This window comes from Labrus bergylta, chromosome 6 (genome assembly GCF_963930695.1).
Source record: "Labrus bergylta chromosome 6, fLabBer1.1, whole genome shotgun sequence".
NCBI lineage: Eukaryota > Metazoa > Chordata > Actinopteri > Labriformes > Labridae > Labrus > Labrus bergylta.
Genome location: NC_089200.1, coordinates 16,685,674 through 16,702,024, shown reverse-complemented (window position 1 = coordinate 16,702,024; position 16,351 = coordinate 16,685,674). Strand labels below are relative to the sequence as shown.

Genomic DNA, 16,351 nt, shown 5'->3' with positions numbered 1-16,351 from the left:
CCCAGCCCCCCCCCCCCCCCCCCCCCCCCCCTTTTAAATGTTTCTGTGATGGTACAGTCCACGTCCCCCTGATGAAGCTGCAGTGGACTGTCTCTGCAGGTCAAAACTAAACAAAGTCCTGGTGGATGGATACACCTATGCCAACTGGCCACACCTCTATAGAAAAAGGTTCCATTCGTTATTCGATCAAGACACTAATAACACTGCACAAGATTAAATGTCAATTAATCTGAGATGATGAACAGCCGTGCACCCACTTTGATAAAAAATACTACTGATATCATATTTATATAGGCCACCTGTATATTATAAACATATATCGTTCGTCCTCAAAACATTCATACCTTTAGTCTAAGTCTGAGTATTCCAAACCTTTCCAAGATCTGGTTATCTCAGAATATTGGTTGAGTTTATTTATGAGTTTATATATTGAATCAATTTTTGACTGTATAACTGAGTGGAGATCAGTGCTACGAACTGCTGCATTCGGTCACTAAGAAGAGAGGGGAGGAGGGGAGGTGGTGTACTGAGGTACAGTGGAGGTATGGCCACAGAAAAGTTTTGTTTTGTTAAGGGGGAATGTAGACCACAACCTGCTTAAAAAAATAAAGAAATGCTGAATGGTCACATCAAACAACAAGTCAGTTACATTTCAGGGATATAGACTAGAATAGAATACAACTTCATTTGTCCATATAAATCTCCACAATAGTTTGTGAATCGATTTCATCTGCTTTGGTGCAAATAAAAGCGACAACAGGTGCAATGGAGGCAAAAGCAAGACAACCCCCAAAAAGGGAATGGTTTTGCATGTGGTGGCCACAAACACTTGCTCTCTCCTTATCCTTCGTGACTGATTCTTCCAGTTCTATGTTCTGCCAGTGTCCTTGTCAATACTGGTAGCATGAGCAGGTTGCACAGGTAGCCTAGTCCAGCTCCTCCAGGATGGCACATCCATACATGCAGTGGCAAGGAGGTTTGCTGTGTCTCCAAACACAGACTCAAGAGCACAGAGAAGATACGAGGAAACCAGCAGTTACTCTAGAAGAGAGCTGCAGGGCTACAGAAGGGCATCAACCCAGCAGCAGGACTGGTATCTGCTCCTTTGTGCAAGGAGGAACAGGAGGAGCACTGCCAAAGCGCTACAAAATGACCTTCAGCAGGCTGCAGGTGTGTATGTTTCTGAAGAAACTGTCAGAAACAGACTCCATGAGGGTATAGGGCACATCCTCTAGTGGCACCTGTGTCCACAGCCCAGCAACATGCAGCTTGATTGGCAGGTTTGCCATTGGCACCCTTTACTCTACACAGATGAGAGCAACACACACTGAGAACATGTGAAAAATGTGAAAGAGTCTGTAGACGCCATGGTGAACATTAAGATTCAACATCGATCCAGCATGACAGGTTAGCTGTCAGTTGCCAGTGATGGCGGGAGGCATATCCTTGGAGGGTCCCTCAAACCTCCGTGTCATAGCCAATGGTACATTGACTACTCTTAGGTAGTAAAGTGGGCTCTGGGTTCCTCCTGGTGCAGGACATTGCCTGGCCTCATGTGGCCAGAGTGTGTATTCAGTTCTTGGATGATGAGACTTGATGCCATTGGCTGGCCCTCTACATTCCTCTGACCTCCATCCAATTGAACAGCTGCTAAGACCCTCACCCACGGATTCTTCACTTCCAGACTAGACTACTGCAACAGTCTCATCTACAATGCATCATCCAAAACTCCGCTGCTCGTCTTCTCACTCACTCCAGCACCCGTGATCACATCACCCCTGTCCTTCATAACCTCACTGGCTCCCCATCCCATTGCGTATCCACTTCAAACTCCTCATCCTCACCTAAAAAACCCTCCATATCCTGGCTCCCCCTTACCTGTCTGAGCTACTCACCTGGCACACTCCAACCCGCACCCTGCAGTACGAACCATCGGCCCTGGGGGGACAGGGCCTTCTCCATTGCCGCTCCCACCCTCTGGAACTCACTCCCAAAAAAACATTAGACACTCCCCCACACTCACATCCTTCAAGATATCCCTAAAAACTCACCTCTTCAACATTGGCTACAACCACTAACAATCTCAACTCTCTTCCTCCTTCTTTTAGATTATTTCTTCGTTGTATTGTTTTCGTCATTTTGTTTTTGTTGTTATTCTTTGTTAAGCGTCTTTGAGTTGTGCTGTGATCTACACATGAACAGTCTGAAAATTCCTTGCTACCACTTTACAGTAATCCAAAACCCTTTTCCTGTGTCAGTTAACAGCCTCTAGCATAAACAGACATCTGCAATACTGACCTCCTTACAACCCTTCAGACTTCTGATGGTGGTATTGTCCATTACTGACCATTTTATCTCAAAGAACCAACTGCTGCATTATCAAAAATTCCTATTTAACTGTGCTCCAGCAAACAGTTCTGGCTTCATGTGATACAAAGCATTACTTTAGAGATGTTATGTTATTATATTATTATGCTTTACTTCCACAACAGTTATACACATTAAACTATAATGTTGATCTTCCCCTGGAGAAGACCATTTGTGTCCCTTCCTGTGATTGTCACTTAAGGTTAAGCGTTTCTGCAGAATTATTGGACTTTCTCACTGCCCCCTAGTGGAAAACACAGAGAAATACCACTGACACAAATCTTAACTTTGCTCTTACAGTATGGTATGTGACTATAAAACATCTGAAATCGGTGACTAAGGACACCCCTAATCAGTTAAAAAAAAAAAAAGCTACACTTAACTTGACTAATGTTTTAAATAAAATGCTGTTCATCAACTGAAGATGACTTTAATACAACTTAATGATGAACGTATCTTCTAAAGATAATATAGGTAAAATATGATTACTTCTTCTGTCATACTTCGGTGGTTTTCTTTCTACATTAATACACATACTTAGTCTACATTGCGATAAGGTCACTTGAGACGTGCCAGACCCAATTTTCAATTAAATTATGTGACAGTATATTCTTGCAAACTGCAGACTATCACCAGCATGTATTGATGGGGAAATATGTTAAATTAAGTTTGATAGTTTTTTGGGAAACTCAGAACTATTCACCAGTCTAATAACTTTTATTAGCTTACCAATGAAGTGTTTTTTTAAATGGCTATCATATGCTTAACTAAAGCCATGGCTCTCTTGAAAACAAATAAGTAAGTAAGTTAAATACATCTGTATTTACAGAGATTTATTTTTCAAGAGCAATATTGAGCTGTTGACAAAATGATTTTATTTTTTTAAACCGTCTTTATTGACAAATTTAACTTATACAAAAAAAGTTTAGACAAACTCTTAAAGAGGATGAACATACAACAGCAAAATACACAGGAACAAGTTAATTCAAACATAAATCAAGACTAGGGGAGGATTATATATAAAAATAAATAAATAAAAATCAAACTTTTCCAAAAGAAAACATCGTAGACAGCAAACTGGAGCAAGGACAAAACAAATTCAACAAAGGCCAGAAATCAAAACAAGAATTTCAACAAGAAATTCTAGCAATCCTGCTAGATTTCTTTTTTTTTTTTCAGAGATAAGAAAAACAAATTGAAATCATTTATAAACCAGTCAAATTAGGGTTTTGCTGTTTCTCCACTTACTAAAGTGAATATGATATTTACTCATGAGTAAAATAACATTTACCATGTCAGTAATTGAAGGGTTTAAATCATCCATAAAATAGAGAACACTATAAAGACAGGGAAGCGCGGCAAGCAGACATGCGCACAACAGACAGCGTCGAATCAGCCGATTTGAACAACTTCCTGGTTGGGAGGGAGAATCTGACATTATCGCGATAGACAGTCTGCTCAGCGGGCCTGACGCTGGAATGCGAAACTACAAGTTACTTAGCCAAAACAAACACTTGACAAACCTCGTCGCACAGTATAAGAAACACCGAGGCTCAGCTATGACCCGGGACTTGAGGGAGACTTAATTTATGGTGAGTTTTTTTGTTTTGTAAAGTCGTAAAGTGGCTACCTGACTTTAGCATGGTTAGCTCGCTAATCCATCAACACCCAGAGAGCATATGACAGCTGACCGAGCTAATGTTAGCGTTAGCAGAGTTAGCTGGCAGGCACCTGACGAATTGAGTTAATCTTATTTGAACAAAGTGACTTGTTCCGGTGGGATTTTTGATGCTATTTTAGTGGCGGCTAAACTACGGGGTAATCTTCTAGGGAATGTCAATGTTATTGTCTGTGCGTGGTCACACGTAACACCGGTGTGGTTGTTTTGTTTTAGTGATACACGGAGGAGGCCAATTGATGCTGAGAGCTAGCCTGCGAGCTAGCGACGGTATGTCGTCGTTGCTTGGTGCAACAGTATGGCTAAACAAACAACAACAGACTGACGGGCAGCTTACAAGAACCTCCGTGCACAGTGTGAAAGAACAACCTTGAATCTGGCTTGTTTTAACAGGTGTTCGCCTGTCATGTGGATATATTCTGCTGTGTTTTTGAAAGCTAAGGTTGACATGCCTCACAGAGACTGTTTTTTTTTTAATTGTTGCACTTGATGTAATTATTGCTGACACATTGGGGTGTGTGTGTGCGTGTGTGGCAGTCAAACATGCCAATCAGATCATTGGTCAGCATCTTGAGTTGTGTGATCTGTGTCGTCTTCAGGGGGGATGAGACGACGTCGGTTATTTCAGCGTTTGCAGTTTTGGGCTCGCTGAGTCTCTGTGTTGGCTTTAGGATGGCGCAGGGAGGCTCTCAGCTCGACTTTCACATCCTGCAGGATCTTAAGCAGCGTTTCCCAGAGATCCCAGAGGGGGTTGTGTCACAGTGCCTTCTACAGGTATTCACACACAAACACACACTTGTTCTTCCATATGCTCTGATGGTTGGACTCTGCAAATTATGAATGATTGATATTGGCCTGTGCAGAATGTATTTTCGATTTAAAGATATATTGCTTAGTTTGTAAAGCTAAATTACCAGCAGCACGTATTTTCCTCTTATAATGTATGCAAAGCAGAAAAGCAGCAAGAAGTGCTCTTAAACACTCCAGCTGCTTGACGCTGAATAACTCAAGACTGTTCTTGGTTTGCTGTCTCAGAACAACAATAACCTGGATCTCTGCTGCCACCTGCTGGCTCAGGAGAGTAACAGATACCTGTATGGAGAGTTCCATCACAGTCCAGAGGACGGGCGACGGAGTCGAAATCAAATGCTCCACATCAGTCTGGGCTACCCAGGCTCAGAAGCAAGCAAGGCAAATGGAGGAGGACGCTCCCTAGTGCACAGCACCAGTGATAGTCACATTGAACCCCAGCGACCCAGCTACCCTGAGCCACTGTCAGCCCCTGCTAACATAGCCCCCTCCCCTGGTTACAACCCTTTTTTCATGAACGATCAGAGCCGGTCGGCTAGCACTCCTACCCCTCCGCCCACAATGCAGGGCATGTCTCCAACATATTCCCCTGTCCCGCGTTACACAATGAACCCTATAACAGTCACACTTTCACAAAGTATACCCACTGTCCCACAAGCTCTGCAGATCCCCCCAGGGCACTATGCGAACAGCTCCAACACCCCCCTGTATATTAGACCTTCACCCTCCCAAAGCCCTCAGCCATCGCCTTGGTCGGCCTCAGGGGCGTCTGTGTATCAGCATCAGCAGTCCCCTTATAGTACTCCCACATATGGCTCCCCTTACAGCTCCCCCCAACATCAGGTCCAGCCGCAGTCCCAACCACAGCCCCAACCCCAGCACCAGCAATATGTCTTCCTACCTATTAGCTCCCCAACCATCCCTAGCATGCCCTACCATCACCAGCAACAACCCCAGCAACAGCCAGCAGTTTACAGGCCCTACAACAAGAACCCCCTCAAGAACCAGATAGAGATTACCCTGGAGGGTCCACGACCTCGCAGCAATTCACCTGTGCACAATCCCCACCCCCAAGGAGCACTTTACATGGCCACAAGCCCCTCACCCAGCTCTCCTTCAAGGGGTATCACTATGACTGGACCTACAGGCCCGGCATCATTCCACCCTGGGATGTACCTGCAGCATCAAGGCCCTGCAAGGCCTCGGCCTGCCTCCTCTCCTCAACCGGGCCAGTCAGCCTACACCTTCAAAATCAAAGTGTCCCCAGGAGGCCAGGCCCAGAGGCCCCCCAGCTCACCTCCTGTGGCTGAAGCGGAGTCTCTTCTCAACATAGTAGACCATGGGGAGCACAACGCTGCCCCTGCACCCATCCTGCCCATCTCAGCTCTACCAGGGAACATCGCAAGTCAGTTTCACCAAATGCCCCGACGTTCAAGCTCAGGCTCTGATGACTATGCGTACACACAAGGTAGGGCATTGCTTTTTATGTGTGCAATTTTAAGTGACCTTTAGTCTGAGAATAGTTGACTTTTTAATTGGAGACGTTGCACTTCGTACTGGAGCTCATGGAACCACTGTTGCCCAGAATGTAGGTGCTTAAAATAAAATAATCTGCTAATTATTTGATGTATCGGTAGAAAAGACATGTTTCTTATAGCCCAAATGAACTTTTAACTGACAAAATACATTAAAAAAACTATAAATATACAGTATTTCTAAAAGAAATTGAACATGAATTGAACTAAAGGGTTACACTATACATGAGAGTCTTAAATTCTAATATTTAATTGTTGTCAAAAATGTATTTGCAAAATTAGGATCTCACAATTACAGATTTTGAAAAAAATCGAGCTCCTCTTCCAGTTTTGTAGTGCTTATCTTTGTACTGGCCATAAATATAAAATGTTAATATTGCAATAGGAAACAGTTGTGACATGCCAACTTTGTTTAAACTCTGACAGAAATGTGTTTAAGTTATCTGTGTCAGTCATTTTGTGGTGTTAACCTGCATTTTGTTGTTATATTTTGTTATACTTTCTCGTATCTTCTCGCCTAGAATTAGTTCAGTTTGAATCAAACACAAGTCACTTGTGCCCTAATGAAAGGAAAAGCACTAAGTGAAAACACCCCTCATCCCAATTATGCCCTTTGCCCTACTGATAAGTTACATAACCTCCCTTATGGCCCTTAGTTGCCACCAGAAAAACCAAAACAGCGATCGATGCCACCTTCAACAGACCCTGGCTCCGTAGATGCAAGCTGCAGGTAGTGACAACCCTGATACTACCTACCTGAACACATGGCCCCCACAACTCAACCGTGTAGACTGATACGCATCACCAGGACATCACTGGGATTGTCAAGTGGGAACCTCCCTTCACCTGTGTTTCATCCAATTAGTCCCACGACCCCTTGGGAAGGCTGGACAGTGAGCTCCAGCATCCCAGAGCCACCCCCCTCCTACCCCCCATTGCTAGCTCTCACGGCTAACCATACCCATGTGCTAAACTTCTATATCTTACCTACCCTACCACATTGCCATCAGAGCCCAAATAGCATTGCCACCTTCAACAGACCCAGGCTCCGTAGATGCAACCTCCAGGTAGTGATAACACCGATACTACCTACCCTACCACAGGGCCCAAATTGGGCCTCATAAAGCTATATAGTTTGTCTATTTGTCTTCTTAAGCCTGTTTACTTCTATTGTGATTATTAAGGTTAAAGTATTGTGTTAATCGTTGAAGTAATTTGGAGGCTAACTTACTGAAAGTTGGTCTTTGGTATCATGATTTGTCTGCACTGATTGCGTTTTTCTTTTTCTTCATATTACTTAAATATGAGTGCTTGTTTACTGTAGAAAGTAGCTAACAGACTCCTTATTTTGTTATTTGTTTGTTTGCTCCTCTCCAGCTCTCCTGCTCCACCAGCGTGCCAGGATGGAGCGTCTACTGAAAGAGTTGCTGCTGGAAAAGCAGAAACTAGAGCATCTGAAGTCGGATGTTAACAATATGGAATACGACGCCCTACAAAGACGCTTTAGACGAGTAAACTCCTCGAGTCTTATACCCAGAGTAAGAACCACACACTTAGTTGTTTTGCTGTTTACGTTGTCATGCTATTACAAATCTATTACATGTAAATGACATTATGGAATTCAATTTCACTTTGGATGAAATAATAATAAGAATGATGACTGAAGTGTTTTGAAATTAAAACAACCAAAAATAGTACAATAAAATACACACATCTTCAAATAATAGCACACAAAAAAAAGACTAAAACATAAATTAAACGTATATAACAATAAAACCTGGTACTCTTGAAGTACAACCAACCAAATCATTGAGAAAAGAAAATCAATGAACGTGAGTTTTAAGAAGTGATTTAAAAGAGGGCACTGCCTGTCTGAGATATTCAGGGAGGGCGTTCCACCGCCCGGGGGGTACGAACAGCAAAGGCTTTGGGACCAGTTGAGTTTTAGGAACTGCTAGTAGAGCCCTGCTGGAGGATCCCAGGCAGTGGTCAGGCTCATGGGGAGTTAGCAAATCACAGATGTAAGGTAGGGCCTGTCCTATTTAGTTTGAAAACAATAAGATCTTAAAATCTGTTAAAGAAAAGCAGGCATGTGGGCTTTTTAAAAGGCAGAAAACATTGCAATCTTAGACACAAAGTGCTACTAAAATTCAGCAATAATATGACAACACTATTTTTATCATAAAAGGGTGTGTTTATTACTTTCTTACTCGTAAGAAGAGGTTTTAAAGGAGGGAATATTTGGTTGCCTATATTCGTCTAATCTAACTGGGTTGTTGTGTTTGCACCGACTGCAGCCTGAGGAGATGACCCGTTTGCGGAGTCTGAACAGACAGCTTCAGATTGATATCGACTGTACCCTAAAGGAGACAGATCTTCTGCAATCAAGAGGTTTCAGACACACACACACACACACACACACACACATCCACAATCATTAATGTACAGTCCAACGCATGAAACTTTGAAGTGCATGTCTGATATATTTGAAAGCATTGATCTTGAAAGAGCCAAGCCCAGAAGCAGATAGAGTTGAGTCCAGAGTGATGGATGATGCTCCTTCTCTCTGCATACAGATACAGTGTTCTAAAATAACCCGCTGGTCAGAGTTGACCCTCATTGGGTCCAGCATGGTGCTTTACTGGTACATGATCCTTGATGATTACGAAATGTATAACGGCATTGTCTCAAAATTTCTATTGTAGAAATAAGTTGTTATGGTTTATAATTTCATAAGAAGCTGTGTATTTTCTCAAGTGAAAGGGTATTAAGATCTTCCTTCTTATAACTTTTAACAATTTATAATCAATTTATCCAGTGCTGGTGAACTGAACACTTGAGCAGTTGTCTTCCCTTTGTTTGTTGTTGTCGTCATCTTCCATAATGCTCCTTTTCAGACAGACTGCTCAGTCAATGGATAATAAACTTCAGCATAAAAGAGCATTTGCAAAATAACTGGATTTGTTTGTCAGCTTCTGAATCTAAAAACTTTGCTGCAGTGCTTTTCAATCAGTACAAGAATCTTTAAAAAAATAATAATCGTTGTTGTTGAGAGTTTTTAAATGTTTGGATGTTGTTAAAGGTCCCTAAATTTTTTTTTTTACAATTGGCTCTTTTGACATCAGTTAACATGAATCAGTTATTTGTGTTAGATTATCTTTGTTTATCATTTGGGGAGTGCTTTCATACAGTCACAGAAGGTCATTGAGCTCAGGAATTTAGCTTCAGGAGGATTCCACACAGTAGAAGAAATAAGATAACAAGTCAACGTCTTGACTGTAAGCTGTAGCTTTTAAGCCTGTCAGCTTTTTTTTGCTAATGCTTGTAAAAAAATGATCGGCTGTCTCTAAGCAGACATCAACATCCGGTTAATCAAATTTTAAAGTTGGAGCTTGTAGAAAGCAAAGCGTGAGTTCATGCATCCTTGTCATTGATTTGGTTCATTTATCAAGCATATGTTATTGAACTAGCTGCCATTCAGTGTTGGTGAGATAACTGAATACAATCTAGGGTGATTCTTTTGGGTAACAGATATGTACATTTTCAGTCTTTTTTGCATCATTTTTTTATAATATCGGTAGAATGTGTATCTCTGTTCTGAACCGGATTATGTTTTCTGACCCTAAATTTAAAGCACGTTTTTACTATTTAGCCTGTTGACCCTGCTATCTTTTCTTCCCCTGGAGTCTGCTGCGCTGTAAGTGCCAGTCTGAACACTGCATCAGTAAAGAGGCTCAACGAGAATTGGAGGCTGGGAACTGATTGGCTGTCTGTCTGGAATGAGCACTTGTAAACAAACTGATGTATCTGGTTTCTGCTTTCCTCCACAGGGAAGTTCGACCCAAAAGCAATGAACAACTTTTATGACAACATTCAGCCCGGTCCTGTAGTGCCGCCTAAACCTGTGAGGAAAGGTGAGAATTGTTTGACTCAGTTTTCAGAAGTCTTGAAACATCTTCATGAGGTTGTGTTTATTAGAGGAGCAAAATAAATGTTGAACAGGTTAGAATTAGACTGAATTATTCTGTTGCTAGGATACAGTTTTGACTATCATTGCAGGACCACGCATGACGTTCTTGTGTTTCAAATACATGGGCCAGACGTGGCCATCGAACAGGCCGGGGGGGGTCTTGCACCGCGTAGTTCCTAGAGCATTGCACACAGAATATTTGTCAAATTTGCCTCTCAGCACATCAAAGTTTCCAAGACAAAGTGTATCTAACTTTAGTCTGTGTTGTGTTGTGTCTACACAAATCTGTTGGCATGGCAACTTGATGAAAAACCTTCCTTTTGCTTTTGACTATTACCATTTATACTGAATGGTTGATCCTTGAATGCATGTCTGTTGACTGACCGTCATGCTTAATTCTATCCCTGAGCTGATGACACTTGCTTTGTTGTTGTGCTTAGCACTTCATCACATGAATAAAGACTCTCTTGCGCTCTTGTTTTAAACTGCCTTTTTTATTGCTAGATGCAGAGCAGATCCCTAAACCAGTGCAGGGGCCTCAGAGGGACGAGGATTTTGAAGGCGCCCAGTGGAACTGTGAAAGCTGCACCTTCCTCAATCACCCCGCACTCAACCGCTGTGAACAATGCGAGATGCCACGCTACACCTGAGCTGTGTGCTGACCTGAATTGCCCTACCTTGTCCTGCCCCTGCCAATCCTTGGAGAGCATAAGCTCCACCCTTTCAAACATCTGCAGAATCTGTCTAGAGGTCTTCCCCTGTCAGTAAATATACAACACCTATATACCTGCTGAGGAAGAGCCACTATCCCTCTCTGCCCACTTGCCCTGCTTCCGTCTACTACTCCTGTGCACTTGGACTCTTCGTTGGTGGATGATGAAGTCTTTTGGGGACAGCTTGGACACGTCTCTTAGCAAATGGATAAAATAGTGAGTGACACAGTGGAACTTGGCTTCGGGAAGGTCAAAGCGACTGAGGATTGATGAAGTGGAGCGTAAGTTTACCCGGAGATCATTCCACGCAGAATAAGTGACTGCCCTGTTTACACAACTGTGCCCATTCCTGAACTTAAAATAGAGGCACTTCCACTTTAATCCAGGATCTGTGACTCCCTCTCTGAGGGTGGAACTATGAAATCAATGATATATACGTTCTGACAAATGCGAAATGTAGACTGTACACTGTATCTGGCTCTGTATAAGAGCTCATTTCACTGAAAGAAGAACACTAAAGACACTTGCATATGAGTATATTCCTGGTACTGTTATGCAAAATACGCCACCCTGTATTATGTGTTCATGAGATGTTGATTTCCTGTGCAAATGCCTCATCTTGCTGTACTTAATAAAGGAGCTGATTCTATGTGACCTGACCACATGTGTGCCGAAGATCATAGATGCCTACCTACCCCCCCCCCCCCCCCCCCCCCCCCCCCCCACCCAAAAGAAATCATACGCTCCTTTTATCAGAACATGTTTATTATATAACTATTCAAGCCAGTGGGAATCATAATAAACTCAGCAGCAAATGGAATAGGCATGCAAACACTCACTTTCTCTATTGTTACAAGAGGGAGTTGGAGAAGTTTCATCCTAAAAGTGACCATCCTAATGGAGAATTTAGAAGAGTTTTACCCACAGCAGGCTTTCTGCAAGTACAAGTCACATCATTCATGGCTTCTTTAAGGTTCAAAATGCTCAATTGTTTTTTTTAAGCTTGATCCAAGTAGTAATAATAACATTACTCATGCATAGTTCTTAGTTATGAACCTCATATTTTGTGCAGAGTTTTAGGTATGCTGACATTTTCAGTTGCAACTATGAGACAATCTGCTACAGTTTCTCCCTAAATGAAAATCTACTTTTGTATTCTTTTCTACTGAGAGCATTTCTGTTTCCTACAAATGGAGGAGATAAGGAGGCATCACATGGGGCAGTGTGTGAACACATGCTGGGTGGTATAATCATGCAGGCATGGGTGGACACTCATCAGCAGACACGGTCATTTGCCATCATCCCCCTCCCACTGGCCTTAGCATGAATATTACTTTATAATGCTGCACATACTTACAAATAATACAACATTTCTTTAATCATAATGACGGTATAATTGGGCTTATGCTGCATATTTACAATAGCAGTAGCAATAGTTTACGTGACAGATGCTGTGCTATTCATTAGCCAGCCCATGTTCTTCTCACCAGTATGATATTATTTAGACAGTGGATGTGGAATGTTTTTATTGTCTTAGGTTGTTTCTGTTAATCTCTGTGACCCTTAAAATAGAATCAAATAGGAATGGAGAAAAAACTCCACTAGCAACGACCTTTGGCTCATGAGACCAGCCCTCACTGATGTATTTCTCTAAACTGTAGGAAGAAGGCAAGGCCAAGTTCCAGATGTAATTCATCTCTGGGGAAAAGTATTATGTCGCATTTCCTCACTTTGTCATCCTCGGGATATCACTTCAATGGGATTTTTTTCCTCCCTGGATCCGTTACTGTCCTGATTGGGCCAAGTTGACATTGTTCTTTTGCTCTTTGCTCTGATTGGGTAATAGGTCCATCATTTTTTCCTGGTATGGGGTCAGTGAATCCATCTGTTCCCTCCAGATTTTCTGTCCAAATCGAAGACCTACTGGAGTTCCACTTAAAGGGAACGCAGACTCAACCGAATGGTGCCATTCGCTCTACAACGGTTCAGGATTCATTTTTGAAGACAAGTTTTTTTTTTGAAAAAGAGATCCAAAATCCAAATAAGTATGGCTCCTCTGTAAGTCAATAAATTCACAGTATCGAATGGTTCAAGTCCTGAATCTAACAGTGAGCTTTTGTTTATTCCTTTTTTTTTTTTAGTCTGTGGTTGTGCACTTTATATGGAACAGAAATGTCCCATTACTGGAAGGGCCCTGGGTGAAACAGACTTCCAATATCTCTTCTCTCCTCACATGTTTTAGTAGTAGTCTTCATAGTTCTTGGGGTTGAGGCAGTAAAGGATGGCGCCTCCAAAAGAGAAGATGGTGGACCCCCAGGCCAGGCCGTAGCCCCAGTTGAACTCGTGGTACACCCTCAGACTGACCGTCTCTATGAACTTGATGGGGAATAGAACCAAGCTGCACACCTGGAGCACTACTGCAGAGGAAAACAAGAATAGAAGAAGGTACTAATGTGAAAATCAGTCTGTTAAAATCAGACAGAAAGATTAAGTGTTACAACAGTGAGACAATGTTTTCATTACCAGTTATGCCGATACTAATACCTGTACCTATACTTGTCTATTGGCTGATGCTCAGTAGCCCTCAAAACTAGTTTTTTTTAATCAAATTATCCATAATATTGGAATTTGGAATAACTAAAACACTTATTGTTGACAGCACCACACTCTTATTTGTTTTTTTGTAATACAATTAGTTACCTGAACATTTTCCTTTAGGGTGTCAAAAAGTACATTGACTTGCATACTTATATTACATTTCTTATTTTTGGCGGTATCCAAGTCAAATACTAGTGCAGATACTATTATCGTCATCATAACTCAAATGAATAGACCTTTTTAGAAGCAGTCATTTCTTTGTGTTTTCGTGTTTTGATTCATCTCTGACTTGTTCTTTTGTCTCTTTACGTACCCGCAGAGAACAGCATGACAGCCACAGGCTTGTAGCAGCGACTCCTGGAGCTGAAGCAGAGGGAGATCAGCGCCACAAGGAAGGAGAACAGGGTGAGGGCCGCTCCACCCAACAGCAAGGCCAGTGTGGCGATCTGCCAGTCTGGGACACACACACACACACACACACACACACACACACACACAGAAGGATGGGGTGAGGGAGGAAAGGCATGAAATCACACTGAGATAGAGAGTGACATAGGTAGCTAAAACGGGGATACACTGGAGAGCCGTGTCTGAGCTGTTGACAGGAGAAGGAGGAGGAAGGTGGGTGGATGAAGAGGAGGGGGAAAAGTAAAAGAGTCAGGCAGCAGAACAGGTCACAGGCCATATTGGTCATGCTCAATCTCTAACAGGAGAAAAACATCCAACATTCCAACAACTTGAGATTGTGGGGAATTACCGCAGAGTAAACACGAAATACTTGTGGTTCAGGGGTTGAAACATTTCCTCGTGCATATTCTGAGAAGCCGGCCATGGCTTGTAATGTTTTGATGCCGGCCGTTAGGGACCAGTGGCAGGGGAAGAATTTGAACCATGCATTGACTAACCCGTCGGACAAAGCGCAGCAGTTTCTGGTTTACAAGAAACAAACAAACCAAACACAGGACTGGCCACATATGTGTGGATTTCAGCGCTTTATAAACAGACACCAGAGCAGCAGAAAGGCATTCTGTGAAGTGAGTCAGATAATGAGTATCCCTCTGTATTGCCTGATGCTAGCTCAGCGGCATTCTCAGCATTTCATCCAGAATAAGTTTAACAACACTTGAAATAATAATGTGTCTCAATCTCTGCTTCTCCTTCCCTGTCCTTGCTCCGTGAGAGTAAAGTAGAAAAAAAAAAAGATGTTTGTCAAGGAGAAGTTACTTAATTATTTTCATTCTGCAAAATTAAATCTAATTCCTTTTTTTTTTTAAAGTCTGTTATTTTAATCACTCAATGTCATGAGACAATAAACAAAGACTTTTGAGACAAGTTATGTAACTGTTTGGAGTTTAAAGGTCTCTTTCATAGCCTTAGTGTGTGCTCACGGAAACAGGAGGTCTACATGTAAACAGGCAGAGGATATTATGATGAGGCATTAGATTACACAGGAGGAAATAATTTAAAGTGCAGCGGGTGAAAAAAAATTCACATCAAAACATTAAAGGGATTGAGCTCCAAATAAAATAAGGGTAGGAGGAGAACCTCAAACTGAAATAATTTAGAATAAACATGAGGTATTCGTTTTATTATTATACATGGTATTGTCTCTTATGGAGCCCAGGAAATAACAAAGATGAAGCAGTGCCAAGAATATGTTTCCCCTCTATTGAGGCAGAGAATCATTAAAACATTCTCCAGCGGAGAGACAGTGACAGAGGATAAGCTGCTTAAAATACAGTTCCCACCCTTGTTGGAGGGAAACTTTATTCCAGAGGCCAAGCAGCTCAAATATAAACAAACATCAACTAATTTTGACCAAATATGGGTCCAGGATTGAGAGTTTAAAAATGGGCCCTGTCACCACAGGATGTTGGAAGGAGCCCACAAAAAGCAGAGCACCAGCTCTCTTCAGCCTCCAGCTTGTACCCCCCCCCCCCCCCCCCCCCTCCAAAGACTGACCCCTTCACTTTCTCTGCCTCTCAAAAAAAGGGCCACAGCGACTTGACCTGCAGTTGTCAAAGCTCATCGTGGGGAAAGATATCCTCTCTCTAGGTCAGTTTCAGCCTGGGCAGTCTGCAAGCGAAAAGTCTTATCAGTCCTCCTGTGAAACTGCAGGATGGATTTCAGATTTGGAAGCGACTCACTGTGCAAGACATGCAGCCAGAGTCGGAGTGCTTAGAGGCTTTGACGAGTAGGAAGTGCCAAAGTATTAATCTGAGCCATGCATGATGACAGATGGAAAAGGAGATACAGTAGACAAGATCCAATCTGAGCATTAATTATGTGCACGACAGGGAGCGCCTAGGTGCTAAACGAAAAAAAAAAAATCCTTCTGGGCCCCCAAGTATGTTTCTTTGTCTGAGACAATGGAGGAAGATCTGTGTCACAGAAGAGCCTCTAGTGTGTCTCTGGCTGTCACACATACTTAGACTCACTCTCAGGATGGAGAAGTTTCAGAAGCAGGAAGTCAATCAGAGGTCCCTGGTTCAAGATGGCAGCAAGACACTCCAGCTTTACATGCTATTTGTAGTCATCAGTGTCACAGTCACAGGAATATACGGTTGTCAGAATGTTCCATACTTTGGTCCTTTACAATAGCAGGTGTTTTCAAACAATACAATTTCTGCACTTAATGACCAATAGTGTTGGAAAGTACCGAAGCTTTCAAAAAATGTCA

At 42.4% G+C, this 16,351-nt stretch overlaps 2 protein-coding genes across 6 annotated transcripts in view; one reads left to right on the top strand and one right to left on the bottom strand.

Moving 5' to 3' along the window:
* Positions 1–3,782: 3,782 nt before the first annotated feature.
* On the top strand, positions 3,783–11,732 carry tab3 (TGF-beta activated kinase 1 (MAP3K7) binding protein 3). 5 transcript variants are annotated; one of them, XM_020638962.3, is made up of 8 exons: positions 3,785–3,959; positions 4,262–4,315; positions 4,645–4,819; positions 5,081–6,323; positions 7,768–7,928; positions 8,688–8,781; positions 10,221–10,304; positions 10,865–11,732. In XM_020638962.3, exons 3-8 carry the CDS (start codon positions 4,718–4,720, stop codon positions 11,008–11,010), a joined length of 1,830 nt encoding a protein of 609 aa, XP_020494618.1. In that variant the 5' UTR covers positions 3,785–3,959; positions 4,262–4,315; positions 4,645–4,717; the 3' UTR covers positions 11,011–11,732. The 5 variants fall into 5 exon arrangements, with proteins under 5 accessions (XP_029134103.1, XP_020494618.1, XP_020494616.1 ...); XM_020638960.3 differs by having other exon boundaries at positions 4,262–4,438; XM_020638961.3 differs by having other exon boundaries at positions 4,262–4,487.
* An 88-nt stretch (positions 11,733–11,820) lies between these two features.
* tmem47 (transmembrane protein 47) overlaps positions 11,821–16,351 on the bottom strand; it is a 7,403-nt gene continuing 2,872 nt past the window's right edge. The window contains exons 2-3 of the mRNA XM_020639008.3: positions 13,985–14,125; positions 11,821–13,490 (exon numbers count right to left, since the gene is read on the bottom strand). Of these exons, the coding sequence (XP_020494664.2) occupies positions 13,312–13,490; positions 13,985–14,125 (320 nt within the window). The 3' untranslated portion in view covers positions 11,821–13,311. The remainder of the gene's footprint in view (positions 13,491–13,984; positions 14,126–16,351) is intronic.